Source organism: Tetranychus urticae, chromosome 1, assembly GCF_039701765.1.
Source record: "Tetranychus urticae isolate SD_2017Ah chromosome 1, NJAU_TeUrti_SD_1.0, whole genome shotgun sequence".
In the NCBI taxonomy this organism is placed as follows: domain Eukaryota; kingdom Metazoa; phylum Arthropoda; class Arachnida; order Trombidiformes; family Tetranychidae; genus Tetranychus; species Tetranychus urticae.
In genome coordinates this window covers 23462036-23478499 of record NC_142958.1, presented here as the reverse complement: position 1 = coordinate 23478499, position 16464 = coordinate 23462036, and the positions used below count along the sequence as shown (strand labels likewise).

General features: G+C 32.1%; 3 protein-coding genes and 2 long non-coding RNA genes across 7 annotated transcripts; 3 read left to right on the top strand and 2 right to left on the bottom strand.

Annotated features, from left to right (window-relative positions):
- Positions 1–389: 389 nt before the first annotated feature.
- LOC107362447 (aquaporin) lies at positions 390–5150 on the bottom strand. Its single transcript, XM_015929526.3, has 3 exons — positions 4473–5150; positions 987–1067; positions 390–732 (listed from the first exon to the last, which is right to left on the bottom strand). Exons 1-3 carry the CDS (start codon positions 5037–5039, stop codon positions 589–591), a joined length of 792 nt encoding a protein of 263 aa, XP_015785012.1. The 5' UTR covers positions 5040–5150; the 3' UTR covers positions 390–588.
- LOC112538890 (uncharacterized) lies at positions 4203–5159 on the top strand. Its single transcript, XR_003082296.2, has 2 exons — positions 4203–4369; positions 4482–5159. It is a non-coding gene; the product is annotated as an uncharacterized LOC112538890 (long non-coding RNA).
- Positions 5160–5896: 737 nt separating this feature from the next.
- Positions 5897–7934, bottom strand: LOC107362449 (uncharacterized). The gene is made up of 4 exons (XR_001568665.3): positions 7794–7934; positions 7556–7717; positions 6956–7465; positions 5897–6862 (listed from the first exon to the last, which is right to left on the bottom strand). It is a non-coding gene; the product is annotated as an uncharacterized LOC107362449 (long non-coding RNA).
- A 717-nt stretch (positions 7935–8651) lies between these two features.
- On the top strand, positions 8652–12634 carry Pex7 (peroxisomal biogenesis factor 7). Of its 3 annotated transcripts, none has more exons than XM_089266540.1 (4): positions 8652–8857; positions 9176–9277; positions 10127–10241; positions 10732–12634. In XM_089266540.1, the coding sequence occupies exons 3-4, from the start codon at positions 10133–10135 to the stop codon at positions 11622–11624; spliced, it is 1002 nt and encodes a 333-aa protein (XP_089122666.1). In that variant the 5' UTR covers positions 8652–8857; positions 9176–9277; positions 10127–10132; the 3' UTR covers positions 11625–12634. The 3 variants fall into 3 exon arrangements, with proteins under 3 accessions (XP_089122666.1, XP_089122665.1, XP_015785008.1); XM_089266539.1 differs by having other exon boundaries at positions 9005–9179; XM_015929522.3 differs by lacking the exon at positions 9176–9277.
- Positions 12635–13829: 1195 nt separating this feature from the next.
- On the top strand, positions 13830–16106 carry LOC107362446 (synaptophysin-like protein 1). The gene is made up of 4 exons (XM_015929525.3): positions 13830–14058; positions 14205–14318; positions 14960–15508; positions 15583–16106. Exons 2-4 carry the CDS (start codon positions 14259–14261, stop codon positions 15811–15813), a joined length of 840 nt encoding a protein of 279 aa, XP_015785011.1. The 5' UTR covers positions 13830–14058; positions 14205–14258; the 3' UTR covers positions 15814–16106.
- Positions 16107–16464: the final 358 nt, after the last annotated feature.

Sequence of the window (16464 nt, the reverse complement as noted above, 5' to 3'; positions counted from 1 at the left end):
AACTGCTCTATCTTGGTCAGAATCAACTCTTTTCAAGGTTAATTTTCTAGGTACAATGTATCCAAAATTATCTCATGTTGAACTCATGAAAATTATGAAAGAGATATCCTTGACTAGGAATCGCCCGAAATCGCTCAGCAAGTGAATTTCAGCTTAAAATTTATATCTTTTATCAGCATAATTAGCATAGATGGTAATGTTATCGTGTTTGAAAACTCATTGTTGAAAAAATTCAAATCATAGTAATTTTAAGTTTCAGACAAATCTTGAACTAAACCTTACATTAGAGTATTAGATTGATATTACAGTAAAGTTCATTCAAACTTTTGAACTAGATAATTGAAGGTAAAAAGATTTGATTTTCGCGTAATGAAAAAGAGAAAAGTAAATTATTTTTTTTGGTATTTTCCTTTTTGTTTTGGTTTGAAAAATGGAGAAACAAAAGAGAAATGAATCAAATGAAATGAAAACAAAACTAAGGTGGAACTCAAAGAACTCAAAGAACTTAAAGTAATGGGTAAAATAAAGTATAACGCCAAAATCAGAGGCCTGAAAATCTCAATAAATCTTCAGACTGAATCGGTTATTTCAAATGGAGGTTGTCACATTGGGAGTTTCATCATTGGCTTTGGACGAAGTTTCGCATTGGTCATAGATGGATTTGTTGATGAAGATATATCGATGGAAGAAGCCACCAAGAGCTCCACCAAGCAACGGTCCAACCCAGTAAACCTGAAAAGGATAAACAAAACACGAATAAGATTATGAACAAAAGCTTGGTTTGAAACAAGCAAAAATGACAAACTTGCAGGAAGGCACTTTTTCAAGCAATTAAAGTTGTATCACGAAAAATCAGTATTTTATTGCTATTGGTTTCACACGATAATAAAAAACCAAATTTAGCCAACAGTAATGATTTAAAAATGCAATGTCCAACAACCTAAATTGTCATTGTTGCTTGAAGTACATTAATTGTCACCACTTACCCAATGGTGGTCCCAAAAATTGGCAATGACAGCGGGTCCAAAAGATCGAGCAGTGTTCATCGAGGAACTGGTCAATGGGATCTAAAGAGGCAAAGAGATGGAATAATATTTAATAAAAATTATTCAATTGATTTTAATTACAATGTCAATTTCAACAATCATCTGGGAAGCTTGAAAGCTCAATTAATAGGAGGTTAACTCAACAGTTACAAGGGGTCAATTGAGTCAAGAGTGGGCCATCTCTCAACATCCTCTTCACGGACTTTATGTTAACGGTTAAAATGAATGGATATCCAATCCACTAAATTAACGTTCAATTATTTTCGCATCATTGTGATGCTAGTCATTAACCATTTATAAGTGCCAGGCAAATGTAAATAACAGTAAGCTTTGAAAATTATAAGTTGTTGACATTAATTTAGACTTTTATTGATATTTTTTACTATTGAATTTGCAAGTTGATCAATCATTCAATAAAGGGTTGGATTCTTGAAACAGTTGATCGATCACTTAATTGTGTTATTATAATTATAATGCTCGTCAATTGTAGTCGTATGTTGATTGTTAAAGCAATATGAAAAAGACTAACTGATAACATCAATTTAGATTATATCAGCTGGTCTAAACCTATGATCCTATGAAGTGGCCCTTGTTGAGACTTTAACCGTTGGGTCAATGTTATTAATGGTCGTGAGAAAGGTCAATAGATTAACAAGATTATTGTGGCAATTGATTTAAATTGATGAGATATAAATGATTAAATAAAAGATTCAACTTTGCATAGGTTATTGCTTTAGATGAGGGAAAGTTGCTTAGATCATCAAATCCAGATAGACTTGAGTAATGATACAATGTTACAATCAATTGTTGCCGTTGATATGTTCAAGAGCTATTCATCATTAAAATTATGATTCAATTTTGTTCACATTTTTTTCCCATTTAATGCATTTAGACAATCAAAGTGAAAAATTAAACTTGTAGGATGTTTGAATTGCATGTTAAATTGTTACTCCATCTCACAAGCAAGTGTGGTTGTGATCAGTACAATGTAATCTTTAAGCCCACAAACAATTCAAATGACAATTGTTTTGATATATTGGAAAACCTTCACAATTAAGGTAATACTATAAAGTTAATTATATGAAACAAGAATCAAAACACGCCATTTTTAGATTCAATTTAAATAACATTTAAACGATTGTTGAGTAAATAAAGTAATGTAATACAATGTATCAAGAAAAGGATCAAAGAAATCAAAAAAGCTATAATTCTTGAAAAAAATGATTCAATTTAACAATAAACCCAAAATATTGAAAGCAATAATTGAACTTTTCTTATAAAATCGGAAAGCAAATCAAAAACCGCCCCAATAGTCATTTATAGAGGTTCCTTAATCATTTTGATCAATACTTTTCATTATTAAATCAGGTGTAAATTAAAGAGAAATATTGTTTAATTATTGGAGTAAAATTTGCAACAATTAAATATATTTTGCCATATTAAATGATCATTTGAAATAAAAAACTGTTAACCTAAGCTAAAGTCTAATGCAGGTTAACTTTTGCCTAGACTTGAACTTCGTTGATTGCACTCTTCGCGGTGATTTTTGAAGATCATTTTGCTATCGATTTATTTTGGTCTTGAAAATATCATGATCACTGAATATCAATCTATCGATCCTGAAATCTAGACTTTTAGACACTCTAGTCATTTAATGATTAAGTAAACGTCAGAAGCTCTTGACTTGTGAATAAGAAGCGATGAAAAAACCCAAAAATCAGAAATCAATTGTTATTTAACTGAAATTGAAACAATCGTACACATTAGATACAATTTAGATGGCAATTTCAATTGCATACTTAATTGAAGATGGTTTAACTAATTATACTTGAAGCTGTTATTTAACAATCATTTTACATCTGTCTTGATCATTTGATTGATTGAATTAATGATTAAACCCTTTGAAGATGAAAATAGTCGAAACAAAAAGTTTGAAAGAAACAATTTGATTGAATTAACCAAGTAATCAATCATTTGAAGACTTAATCAAAAAATAGGTAAATCAAGATGAGTTAAGAGCAATTATTTGTAGACAGGTTTCAACTAATTCAAATGCATTCAATCAATTCCAATGTAAGTTTAGGTTGATAAAAATTAACCCAAAATCGGGTTTAATCTGAAAACCTTGAAGCTTCTATTTTCCTTCGGAAATCCGTTTACATAGAGAAACGCATTGAAAAATTTACCATTCAAAATGTTTTCTGTTGAAGATAAATCGCTTCATTTTCATCCGGAAATTGACATTCACTTGACTAGGTCATAAAATTTGATAATTTATTTGGAAATATCATGATAAGCCATGAATAGATGGAAATGTTGAAAGAAACATTTGGAAAAGTCTAATGAAAAGAAAGCTTAAAAGACGAGATAAATGATTATGGGCGAAGAGATGAATCTTTAAACAATTAATCTTTGTATTCTGGTTGATAAATCTCAACGGTCTTGGTCAGGGTTAGATGAAGATGATTTAATTTCATTGTCTTAATAAACTGTACTTTTAATCTATGAAATAAATTACATCCGGATGATGAACTGAAAATGGTTAAACATTAATATTCACAGAGGACTAAACAACATGAGAAAGGTAAACATTTGAATATGAAAAAAAACTGCATAAAAGGTAAGCCTTGGGTGAAACGAAACGATGAAAATAAAAATTTTTAGCGACTGGTTAATGAATCTTTTAGCGTTAAATTATAGCATCAGTTTGATAATTTAGAGGATTTAACAAACGTTCAACTCCACAGTCTTTAGACAAGGTTAATTTTATACTAATTGTATTCTGGACACACAGTTGTAAGCCAAAAGAAAGTGATTGTTTTGTGTTTTTTTGCATTCAAAACAATATAATGGAGCTTTAATTTACAGGTAACAATAGATTAATTGTCTTGGTCAACTATTATATTTTTGTGTGTTTACACATAGGCTATAAAGGTAAACAGAAAAGGAATATTTCAATATATTTTATCTGTTTAGGGCGAGTGTAACCATGAAAATTCTGTAGGATGTAAACACTATTTGGATAACACAATCAAGTTAAAATAATCAACAGAGAGAATCAAGTTTCATTAACAATAATTGAATTGTGCGCTAATGATAAAAATATACAAATTTTCCCTCCAAAACAATTGCCATAAAAAAGCTTTCATTGCTTTCTCAATAAACGTTAGTTATGCAAGCTTGGATATCTCATCTTCTTAGTGAAATAAGGCAAACTTTACTAATCAGTGTGAAGAAACTAATCAACATACGAACCTGATTCGACTATCAAATGACTCTTTGATTACTATAAATCAAGGGTTTAACAGAGACCAACAACTTGGGTAAGTATAAAAAGCGTGTAAAAAGGTGAAATGGCAGTGTAAACAGTGACTGTTGAGATAGGCAACAAAATGTGATTTATGGTGAAATAATTTGATTTCTTACCGCAAATAGATGACCAGTGGTGACTGCAAGGGCTATTATGATGGGAGCAATTTCTGGATTTGATTGGCAAACGTTGCAAACAGTTAAGACCAAGAGGAAGCATATAAGGCACTCAACGATGATTCCTTGGATAGGGTCAACTTTCAATGCAGTGGCACAAAGGTTACTTTTAGAATCTTTTAGGATGACATGAAGCAAACCAGCACCAGCGATACCACCAGTTAATTGAGCAATCATGTAAACAATTGATCGGATAAGATTTATTTGACCATTAACTAGAAGACCAATGGTAACTGCTGGATTAATGTGGCAACCAGAGACATGACCAAGGGTAAAGACAAGGCAAGCAACAGTCAACCCAAAAGATAAAGCAGTAGATACTAAAGTATCGGGATTTTGTGATGTTGCTGTACAGGTACCACAAGTGAATATAACCAGAATCGCTGTTCCAATGAACTCGGCCAGAAAAGAGCGAACCAAGTCACCATTAGATGATACCAGCCAAGTTAAAGGATTGGTTACCCCTGAATCGTCCTTAGACATTTGTAACGACTTGTGGAAAGGCATTCAAGGAGAGTTATATGATCAAGATGTATTTCTGGAGAGCCAAAAAACAAAACAAGCTAAAGAAGTCAGTTTACTTGTTTAAAATAGAAAATGTCGCTCGAAGAAGACAAAATTATGAAATGACAAGCCCTAGGCCAGTTCCTGTCTTTTCATTTAATGTTTTCAATTTTGTTCTTTCTCTCTCTTTTTCTCTTCCTTTCACACACATTTCCTCTCACTTCGAAAATTGGAAGGCTGGGCTTTAAACCTTATAATGTTAGCTTGTAAGGAAAGATTGACTACAAAGAGGGATCATCATTATCATCAGCATTTCGACTCCCGCCCTACCGTCCAAATAACTCTTAACGCTGGTTGGCTATGTTTTAAATCATCTTTTTTTGAGAAACGATTCTCAGTCTTACAAAATGACGTGTTTCAATGTTTTTAATGATAAAAGAGATACATTTCACATGAAATTAACTTGTGGCAGCAAATTGACTGGTAAACGTGTAATCATCCTTTTCTCAGTCTTTCTATTAAAGTAGTTTTTAGTACATTCAGCGATTATCTTCAAAGTGTAAAAACCGAAGTTATGATAACCGAAAAATTTGTTTTAACTTGTAATTTTACCATTAACTGAATCTCTTTGGGTTAGCAAACCGCAAACCTATCTTCTGGCTCTTTTTTTTCATCAATCAGACGATTTTTTGGGTAAGATTTTGATGGACATTTTGAAAATTTGAACCTCATCTCAATAATAATTAGAAGGCCATTAGTAAAAGAATGGTTTCCTTTCCAAGTTTCAAATCTTAACTCTTGTTAATTTGATAAAGATTTATTTGCAAAGTTTTGTACACAATAACTTAACGAGCGGTTGGTCTAAAGATCAGATTTAGGTTTAATGTTGAAGCTAAAAACAAGATATTTGATTGCTTGTTTAATTGCTGACAATTAAATGTGCGCATTAAACTAAAATGTTTTAATGTGGATAATTTATTGCCTCTGTTAATGTATCTTCTTTATGTTTAAAGTACATTACTATTGAAATTATTGTATTTCAAGCAATAATTCAAACTTGCTTTACAATCGTTTTTCTTGTAAATCCATCTCTTCGAAAGGTAACCTTCCACTCTTCAGTACAAAAATATGGAGAGTTTGAGATGATGATGATGGTGTGATGATGGCGGTTTAAGTATTGGACTCTCTGGAAGGATCAACCGTCAAGTCAATTAAACGGTTTGGTAACACCTTGTTAATTTGAAGTGTTACTAATTTGCTGACAAGTTTTTTGCTAAATAGCCCTTTTCTCGTTAACCAACATGAAAACTTCTTGTGGTGATAACATTCCTCTAAAATATTCTGAATATAATTGTTGGATGATTAAAGTCATTCGTCTCATCTAAATAGTCAAGGTTGCTTGTAATTGTTCAAATAATATAGCCAGAGTCATCGAATTTTAACCATTAGTAATGCTAGAGTTGAATTATCCAAAGGTATCGATAATTAAGTGGGTTAACAGCTACTCATATCGTGTTTGATGCTCTTTAAGATTACGATGATGATGATAGTGACGATTGTATTAATTGCGTGTAGACAACACTGATCAACTCCTTGATATCTCTACCATTTCATTTCCTTATAAAAATAATTTGGGGAATTTGTCAATCTATGGCTTTGATTCTTGGAAGCGGATAATTATAAATTGAAAACCTTGGGCCTTGCAGCTCATAAACACAATAGTTAACGTTCAATGAGAAATCTTGCTTTCCAATTTAAAACGGTAATCACCTTGGACTGTAATGTTAGTCTTAACTCTTGGCCAGAAAATTTTGGTCCGAGCCTACCTAGAAATCGAGAAGAAAGTAAAATTTAGGTTAATACAACATGTAATGGTTACATAGCCAGTTAATGTGCATTGAAAAATGTTTATTACTCACGAAACTGCCAATAAACAAATAGACAATTATAAAAATGGTTTGAAGTAGCGGTGGAATTTGATTTGAATAATTGACTGCAAACTCGCTCAGCTTATGATTCATTTTTTAATGACTAACGCATTCGAGATCGATCAAATTTACGAACTTGCATTGAGCTTTACCCATGACTTTCAATATTGCTCATTTGACAGGATATCCTTGATGTTTCATGATTATTATCACGAGTATTTTGATTCCATTTTTTGTCAGTTTATTTAATTAATGGCTTATCCTTATTTTGTTCATTGAAAGCTGATCCATGTTTAAATTAACAAGAGATTGTAATCGGTTGTAAAACATCAATAAACGAGTTCTCTCCACTGCATTTTCATATTACAACCAGTGTATCATATTGAAGCAAGTTGATCCTTCTCAGTGAAATTGCGGAACAGTCATCATGATTACATTTCAATGATCTTAAGTAAAATAATTGATCAATATGGACGTCATTAGGTAAAGTTCATCGCAGATCTAAAAGAAAGAAAAAAGATTTCAAATCAGATTTCAGTAAAATGTGTAAAATTTTGATGATAAAATCTCGGTAATGGGCAATCAACTTACAATTGAAATATTGTTTTCCCTCTTGCTCCACTCATTTATTGGTAATAAATGCCAACTTTTCTGGTCATTATTCTCTATGAGCGTTTGAAATTGAGAAAAAAAATCCACTAGCCAAGTCAACAATAAAGATAGACGAAAAGCAATGAGCTTTATATTGGATAACTGAAAATAAATGTGTGATTAAAGGTTTGTTCAAAGTTCTTATTCTGTTAGTAAATTTGATTGAATATTCCCTAACCTCTGAGCTACTCCTTCTTAAGTCACCAGTTTACCAATTGATAATGACAGGTAAATCTTTTGTTTTTGTAGATCATCATCACCATCACCAGCTTAATACAATGACTAACACAAATGGCGGATGAATCAAATAGATTTGTTAACTTGACGTGTGATGTCGATAAATGTTAACGATCAAGTTCCTATCTAATAATGCATAACATAAAGGATATCCAATTGTAAACCTTGAACCAAAAAGCAACAGGAGGATTATCTTAATCTTGTATACAATTGTTAAGTATCATCTTTTGGGTTGTTTGACATATAAAAAAAGCACAAGTTAAAAAAAGGAGAAAAAGCAAGGTAAAAAAGCAAGTTAAATAAAGCAAAAGAACACACAAAAAGCGCAATATTGGAGTAAATTATTCTGAATTGGTAATCACAGAACAGCTAATGAACAATGACAATTGATATTGATCATCATATGATCAAATATAAATTCAAGGGCAATAAGAAGTTTCACATTTCAAAACAATATCACATTGTTGTACCATAAACATGGTTAAATGGTACTTGCAAGTACTAAACAAAATAAAACGTACAAAATGGTAGACAGAATATAAAATCAACAAAATAAAATCATTTTTGTGTCATTTATTTTTTAACCAGAGTTTCATTTTTGGAGGGATTTTTAATAAACCAAAGTTGTTTATCACAAGTAAAAAAGGTTAACTGAAAATACAAAAATAAACCGTTGAAGACACTGAGATAATCGTTATCAACTTTTATGTCTGAAGATAAAGGGCAAATGAATTTTTAATGACCTCTGTGAGAAAAGAGCAAACTGCGACAAACAAAAGTAAACCAATTTTTTCCTCACTTGTTAGGTTTTTAGGTTTCTCATTGCCGCTTATTTTTGCCAGTGAATCTTCAACAGTTTAATTTCATGTTATTTATTATTAATATTTATTCTGGTTTTTTCTTCTTTTGTTATATGTTACATTTTTTTGTTGTGTTTTCACCATATTATCTGACATTTACAGTTATTATTAATCATCAAAATATTGGTTGTTTCAAGAAAAAAAGGTAATTCTCTCTTCCTTTCTAACTCCCTCTCTCCCTCTCTCTCTTAAAATCCAAGAAAGATATCTTCGTCTATTTTTTCACTCTGTCTTCTCTCTGTCTTCCTTTTTTCCCTTCTCTTTCTTTTTGCTATTTTTTTCATTTGTTAAGTGATTTTTATTATATTATTTCCCTATTTTCATGGTCTTACACTTGTTATTTTTTTCTGTGATCATTCATCATCACCAAAATTTTTGATCAACTCATGTCTTCCAATGGTGTCGAATGTTCTCATCAATTCATCCATTCTTCTTCTTCTCGTCAACAACACAAATTTGACAGCCAGGTAAACTTTCGTGTCTAAAAAAGCTTCTGTTGTTTTTCCACTTACCATACAAACATCCATATATATCTTGCCTTTCCTTCTTTTGCCGCATCACATGGGTAAGATGGTTATTCTTTTACACCATCAACTTTCGAATGAATATTAAGAAAAATCAATGTGTTATTGTGTACCTTGTGATCATGCAAAGAACATAAATATCAAACCATTTTTTGTGTTATGAAATATCATTAAAGCCTGAATCATCGATTGATGCTCATGATGCTTTCCTTATAATCATCAATATTCATCTGATTGTTTTCAGTCTTGCTTAGCCTAATTGTCTTTCTTTTTTTTCCTTTTCACTCTTTCATCCCTCTCTTTCTTTCTCTCCCTTGCTTGAATTGACTCTTCCTAACGTACCTCCTTACCGATTGTCAGTAAAAATCATCTCTCATTCTCCCTTTTCTCATCATCAGTGATGATCCCATTCTGATTCTATTTGGTCCTCATTGTTTTTTTCCTCTCTCCTCTCTTTCGTATTGCTGTCATCATCAACTCAACTCACGTTTGATAATCATTTACTCACCTAATATAAACTTCACTCTCATTGTATTCACACTTTTACAGTCTCAGCCTGAGTTTTAAAGACTTGTTTTGTTCTCGTGTGCGAGTCATTTTCTTTCTTCTGTCTTCATTTTGTTTGGTTATGTCTTTTTGTTATGAGTTTTTATCATAAACTATAGTATAAGAGTCTGTGTATGATGATTTATCCCAACTCTAAACTCACTCATTCTCCCTCATTCTTCTGTGTATCTCAACTGAAATGCTCTTCTGTTTTACCGGCATTAGAGAAATAAATAATCAATCAAATTTCATTCCTCGCTAACCCAAACATCTTCTTGTCTTTCGTTTTCTTCTTTAATCGAACACACAACGTAAATATTTAATTCAAAAATATCATCTTTAAGAGAGCCATGAGGTTAACCTTTGAAACACTTGGTTTTCATGGTTATGGTTTGAAATTTAGTCCATTTTCACCTAATTTATTGGCTTGTGCTGCTTCGCAAAATTATGGTCTCGTAGGTAAGTCGCTTTTATTCCACCCCAAATTGACTCGAATCAAAGTCCCAAATATTATTTTTAGAACAAAACTTCATAGATGCAATTACTACAACTTCTTCACAATATTCCTTTTTTTGCTTTTTTATGTATTAATATGCTACAATCATAATTGATTATCAGGTAGATGATCCTTGAGTATCAAGGGTAGTGAATGATGGAAATGGAAAGGGAAATGAAATTGTTTATCGAAGAAGTGAAAATAAATAGTAAATATCAATTTGTAACAAAGTAGCTTTTGTCTAGTTGACGAGAAGTTGATGCTTTTGATAGATTGGTTAATTTCGATTGCCCGCCTTATTATCCTTTTTCTCTCATCCCTTTTCTCGATACCTGACTGGAGTATCTATCATATCTCTGTTATCTTTAGCTTCGAATCTTTATTTTCTCCTTTTTACAGTTTTTCTTGAGTCACTTTTTTATTGACTTTTTTTAATCTCAATTATATTTGCAGGACAAGGTTGTCTATTTATTCTTGATCATGACCCAGACAAAGGAATAAGATGTCTGAGAAAATTAGACTGGTCAAAAGATGGTTTATTTGATCTTACCTGGTCCGAAGCTGACGCTGGAACGATATGGACTGCTGGAGCTGACGGCACTATTCAAATTTGGGACATTGGATCAGGAGGAAACAGTGAAGGTCCTGTCAAAGATGCTAAACTAGCATCCGTTGTACCTGCTCATCAGTCAGTTATCAGTTCTATTCAATGGAGTCAAGTACGGTCTGATCAACCAACCGTTTTAACATCGTCCTGGGACTCAACAATCAAACTTTGGGATGGTCTGACCGCTCATCACCTGACAACTTTCAATGGTCATCAAGCCTTAGTTTACGAGATTGCCTGGTCACCTCTTCTTTCATCAACTTTTGCCTCTTGCTCACGTGATGGTACAATCCGAGTTTGGGATAAATCGACACCGCCCGATCAAGCTAGTCTAGTTATTCAAGCTTCTCAATCTGAGATTCTTTCCTGTGATTGGTGTAAATATGATTCAAATATAATCGTTGCAGGATGTTCAGATAAATCAATAAAAATTTGGGATCTTCGATCCATTGACAATGGTCCACTAACCGTACTTATGGGTCATGATAGAGCTGTGAAAAAAGTACGGTTCAGTCCTCATAGCGCCTCAATAATTGCCTCTGTCTCATATGATTTCACCACTCGTTTATGGAACTACCTTAACTCGGACCAAAGTTTCTCATCAAAATCAAAATTGATCATCACACGACAAAATCATAGTGAATTTGTTTATGGCCTGGACTTCAATATTCATCTACCTTATGTTTTAGCTGATTGTGGTTGGGATAGATACATTTGTATCTTTGCCAATCAGATTTAGACATGAAAGATCAACCTGATCACCCTGTGAAAAGGCGGCTGAAAGTTTATTTAAAAGCTTTCCATGCCTTTACCCTCCTACTTCCGTCTATTCATTTACTCATTTCTATTTTCTATTTTCTCTCTTTCTATCTCTCTCTCTCTCTCTCGCATTTCTTCTCCCACATGCTCTCAGTCACCTTAGCTTATTTCACTCATAGCTTTCAACTTTTCATTTCGTCATCATAGCTGACATTGGAAGGCTGATTAATCCCGCCAAAGTTAAGCTCATTTCGTTATACGTTTACTGCGTATGCTAATTTTTTTGTTCTCTTTTTTTCTCTTCATTATTTCTAATTTATAAACCAAAGTTAACAGATTGGTTAACCAGCCAATGTTCTTTAAATCTTACTCCACCTCTTCCTTGCCTTGCTTCTCCATCCCTATTTTTCATGCTATTGTATTATATAAATAGTCGGGCTGGTTTTTGAAAAAAAATTGAAACCAATTATTATGATAAAATCCTACAAAAAATACAAATACAATTCTTACCCTAGTTAATTAGACGAGATGAAAAAAAGGACTAGTTGTAAAATAAGATTAAAAAAGATAGTTTCTGGTATGGTGTTATTCAAATATTGAGGTTTGATTGTATTTGAATTTTTCTCCCTTCTCCTCTTTTCGCACCTTTTTGTCACCTTTTGTCTCATAGTTTCTACAAAATTTTCATGCATTTATATAACTATACAAACAAGAGTATGTTAAATTATATCTTTACACCGAATTAGGAGACTCAAATAAATCCAAACAATTAAATTGTAAGTTTGGGTTATTTGTTTCTCCCGCAATTTGTTTGCTCTTTGCGAATCTCATTCAATTGTGATCTTTCTTATCTCTTTTTTTCTTGATATTTTCTTAATGAAAAGTTTCTCTTCTCTCTATCTTTCCTCTTTTCTTCTTTCACTCTTATATTGTTTGTTACCTTAAATTTGGAATCAATCAAGTAAATTAAATCTTGCTCTTTTTCAATGATTATTTTATCAATTAATTTATCCTTTCAGTTCTCTCTCTCCCTTCAATATTCAAATATTTTTATTAACAGTCGATTCATCTTTTTGATTCAGCATTTCTGCTTTTACCATGTTTACATTATGATTGTTCCCATACTGATCAAGTTACCCATCTATTTATAAGACCCATCCATCTATTCAAGCCAGATCATGGGTAGAGCCAGGAAGATGACAGTTAATAAAGAGATGGCAATGCAATGGGTCATTCATGTGTTGAAAAATTACCGGTTGAGAAGTGTTCAGATTGTGAAAAGTGAATCACGTAAATCTGCCGATGAGGAATCTAACGATTTGAAAGTTTATTGAAGGAGGACAAAGATTTGTAACTTGATTAAATTACTCATGAATTTGTCTGCTTTTGTCGGGTCTTTTGTTGCTCAATGTTCAATTTTTGGTAATCAGTTGAACCTTGATTTTAGTGAAAATTGCATTTAAGAGAGTAAACGTCGTTTAAATTGTAATTTTTGAACATATTTTCAACAACTTTCTTCCTAATGATACTTTTCATGACGATAAAGCACTTCAATGTGTACATGTGAAAGTTAACGTAACTGATGACATTATGAACCATACGCACGACCGAGTTTTCATTGTAATAACTTAAATTGTTAGACTATCTTAATGACCTCTCATTTCAGTAAAAATATATCTCTATATTAAAATAAGTAAATCATTTGCAAGATAAACAGACTTGGTCTATCGCTTGTCAACCGTCATGAATGATCATCAGTAAAAGATGATTTACACTTAAATTGAAGCCAAACACAAAACCGTCTTTTGTTTAACCTTCATCTTATTTCAAAACGAGTTTTAATTAACTGGTAAAAGATGACATTTGGTGTGTAGTTAATTGATCAACATAAATGTTCAATTGTCTATCCTCTATGCATTGTATTCAATTTATAATGAGAGAAACAATTTGAACTTGAATCTTTTTAAAATCTATTTAATTGTTACATTTACTGTCTCATTCAGCCCTAAATCAACAAAACATTTAGACTGTTTAAGCTGATCACCTTCTGAATATAAACTTCTCTTGATTCCATAGAAGTATCACTTTGATTGAATCCCTAATAATTTTTAGGCTGAGCATGCTTATTGTAAATTAATAGTAAGATCCGAAGAGTAAGATTGTAAGTCTTTCTCTACTCTTTGGTAAAATCTGATACAAATAAGATAGACGTGTTCATTGCGATAAAACAATAAGCAATTGAATTCAAATCATTTTGAAAATTGCTTCAAACAAACATCCTTCATATCATTTCATTTTCAGCCTTTAACTGTTAATTAATCTAGTTTAATGGTCGCCATTGATCAACCTACAGTAAAATCCAAAGGAAAGGAAAGCAGGTCAAAAAGAGTTTGAGTAATATTTACCTTTTTCAGGTAAGAATCGTGGGAAGCAGTGAGTATGAAGTGATTTCACTGGTTATTACATTGACTGAATCTTTTTCCTTGACTCTTTCTGTTTTTTTTTGCTGTTTCATTGTAATTGAAATTCAACTTTACCACTGAATCGCAAACACCATCAGACTTTAACTGTTTTTATTGGAAAGGGTCAACAATCATAATCTTTCCATATAAACATGGAACTCAATACCAGAGTAATCAAAGAGCCTCGAGGATTTATTCGTATATTGCAATTGGTAAGTCTTTTATCTGTTTTAATTCCACCTTTGATTTATCATCCTCCTGTCAATCTTATTTTGATCATTCTGGTCAGTTACAGTAAATAAGCTGATCTATTGACTTGACTCCAGATTTATGCCTTCAATTCAGGTGAACAAAATGATGTGATCTACATCCATATACTGTAGATGAAACGGTTTCTAAGGGTAAAAGATCATCTTCAAAAATTTGAGTTTGAGTTTTAGATATTTCATAAATTTACCGAGTAATTTGCTATTTTGCTGATTAAGCATTTGGTTGACATTGATTGGACATTGGTTCAGCTGTTTGTGAGCTCAGAAAATTGAATGTCTAATTTTTAGGTTTCCCAAATTGGTCTTTCAATACTTACCAGAAAATATAGGAGACGCAGTACCTCATTTAAATGATAGATTTGCCATCTCAATTGCAATCAAGAGGCAATTATTTGGATTAACTCAATCTTCAGAGCAATAATGTTAAGAAATTAATAAGGACATGATACAGAAAAAATGGTTAGAAAGTGTATTCATTGTGCTATTCCACGCAGTTTTTTTCAATGCTGGTCCTAAATCCATGAATTTCATCCTGGAATTTCATTACTATTTCACTAATTTTTGTCTTTTCTTTTTATTTGAAGATTTTCGCAATATTTGCTTTTGCAACGACTTCTGGTTTTAAAGGAACTTCGGAATTGGAAATGTACTGTTCAGGGCAGTTAACGGAAAGCGAGCCAGTAAACACAGAAAAGTTGACCAGAAAGATTGAATACAAAATTGAATATCCATTCGAATTAGAGAAAAGTCAATTTACAATAATTCCTAACTGCACGAATCCAGATACTATTGTCTCTCGAAATTTCCCAATGGATTTTTCCAGTTCGGCAAGATTTTTCGTAACAACAGGAGTCCTCTGTATGTTATATTGTATTGGAGCTTTAGCCTTTTACCTGACCTCGGCTCCTATTTATGCAACCAATCCATTGATCCCTGTTCTTGATCTGGTGGCAACTGGTATTTTCACCATTTTCTGGTTTGCTGGATCATGTGCTTGGGCTGCCGGTGTCTCGGACCTCAAATATTATACCAATCCAAGTACTTTCAAAAGACACTTGAAAGTTTGTGATGTAAAACCAACAATTTGTTCAACTAAATCTTTAGCTAATTGGTCTTCTCTTAATGTATCATTGGTAAGATTACGTTATCCCTACATTGAAACATCTGATTTCATTCAAAAATCTAATTTTATCCTTTTGTTTTACAGATATTTGGGTTTGCTAACTTCTTCTTATGGGCAGCCAGCATGTGGTTTGTTTATAAAGAGACTCAATTCCACCCTAAATCAGAAGCTGGTCCTATGCCTCCTGGACCACCAATGCCAAATTATCCTCCTCAAGCTCAAGATAGCTTTGGTGGTTATGGTGATCCCATAGGAGCTCAACAAAAGTCTGGTGGGCAATATCCAAATGAGCAACAATTTGTTGGACAGTATTAAATCGAGATATGAATCTACTTTTAAGCTAAATATATCAGAACTAATTTCTTAAAAAGAGTTCGAAAACATGATGGAAGTGAAACATTTGAATATTGAGTTAAACAAAAGCAATACGTTTTGATTTGTGAACTAGTCGCCAAAAAAAGTAAACCCATAAGATAAAAGCACAATTAATTATATTGAGAATGTTCCATGTAGAAAATTTTTCGTTTGTTTGAATATCATGTTTGTTTTTCAGTGTCACTCATTGTAAATATCCACTGTAATAAAAGAGAATGCGATTATAAAATTTAGCTAGTTTATAGTAAAAATTAATTTATATTTTATTTAAGATGAATCAATATCTACACGTTTAAAGCTTTTGGTTCATCGTTTTATCACAATGTAAAAGATGAAACGTTTTTTGTTGATACATAAAGCTTAAAAATGATTGATTTCAATTTCCGATCCCATTATTTGGATTGAAACTGTTAGGCAATTTTTTTAAGAACTAAAATCACTCTTGACTGTATCAATGGATTTAATTTAAAGATGTCTGCCTATTAAAAGGTTGTGCTTTAATGAAGTTTCTTATTTATTCAAACATGGAATCAAATCTAAACTCAAAAGATAGAAATGGTTAGAATGGGCTTTTTACTTCAATAAAACATA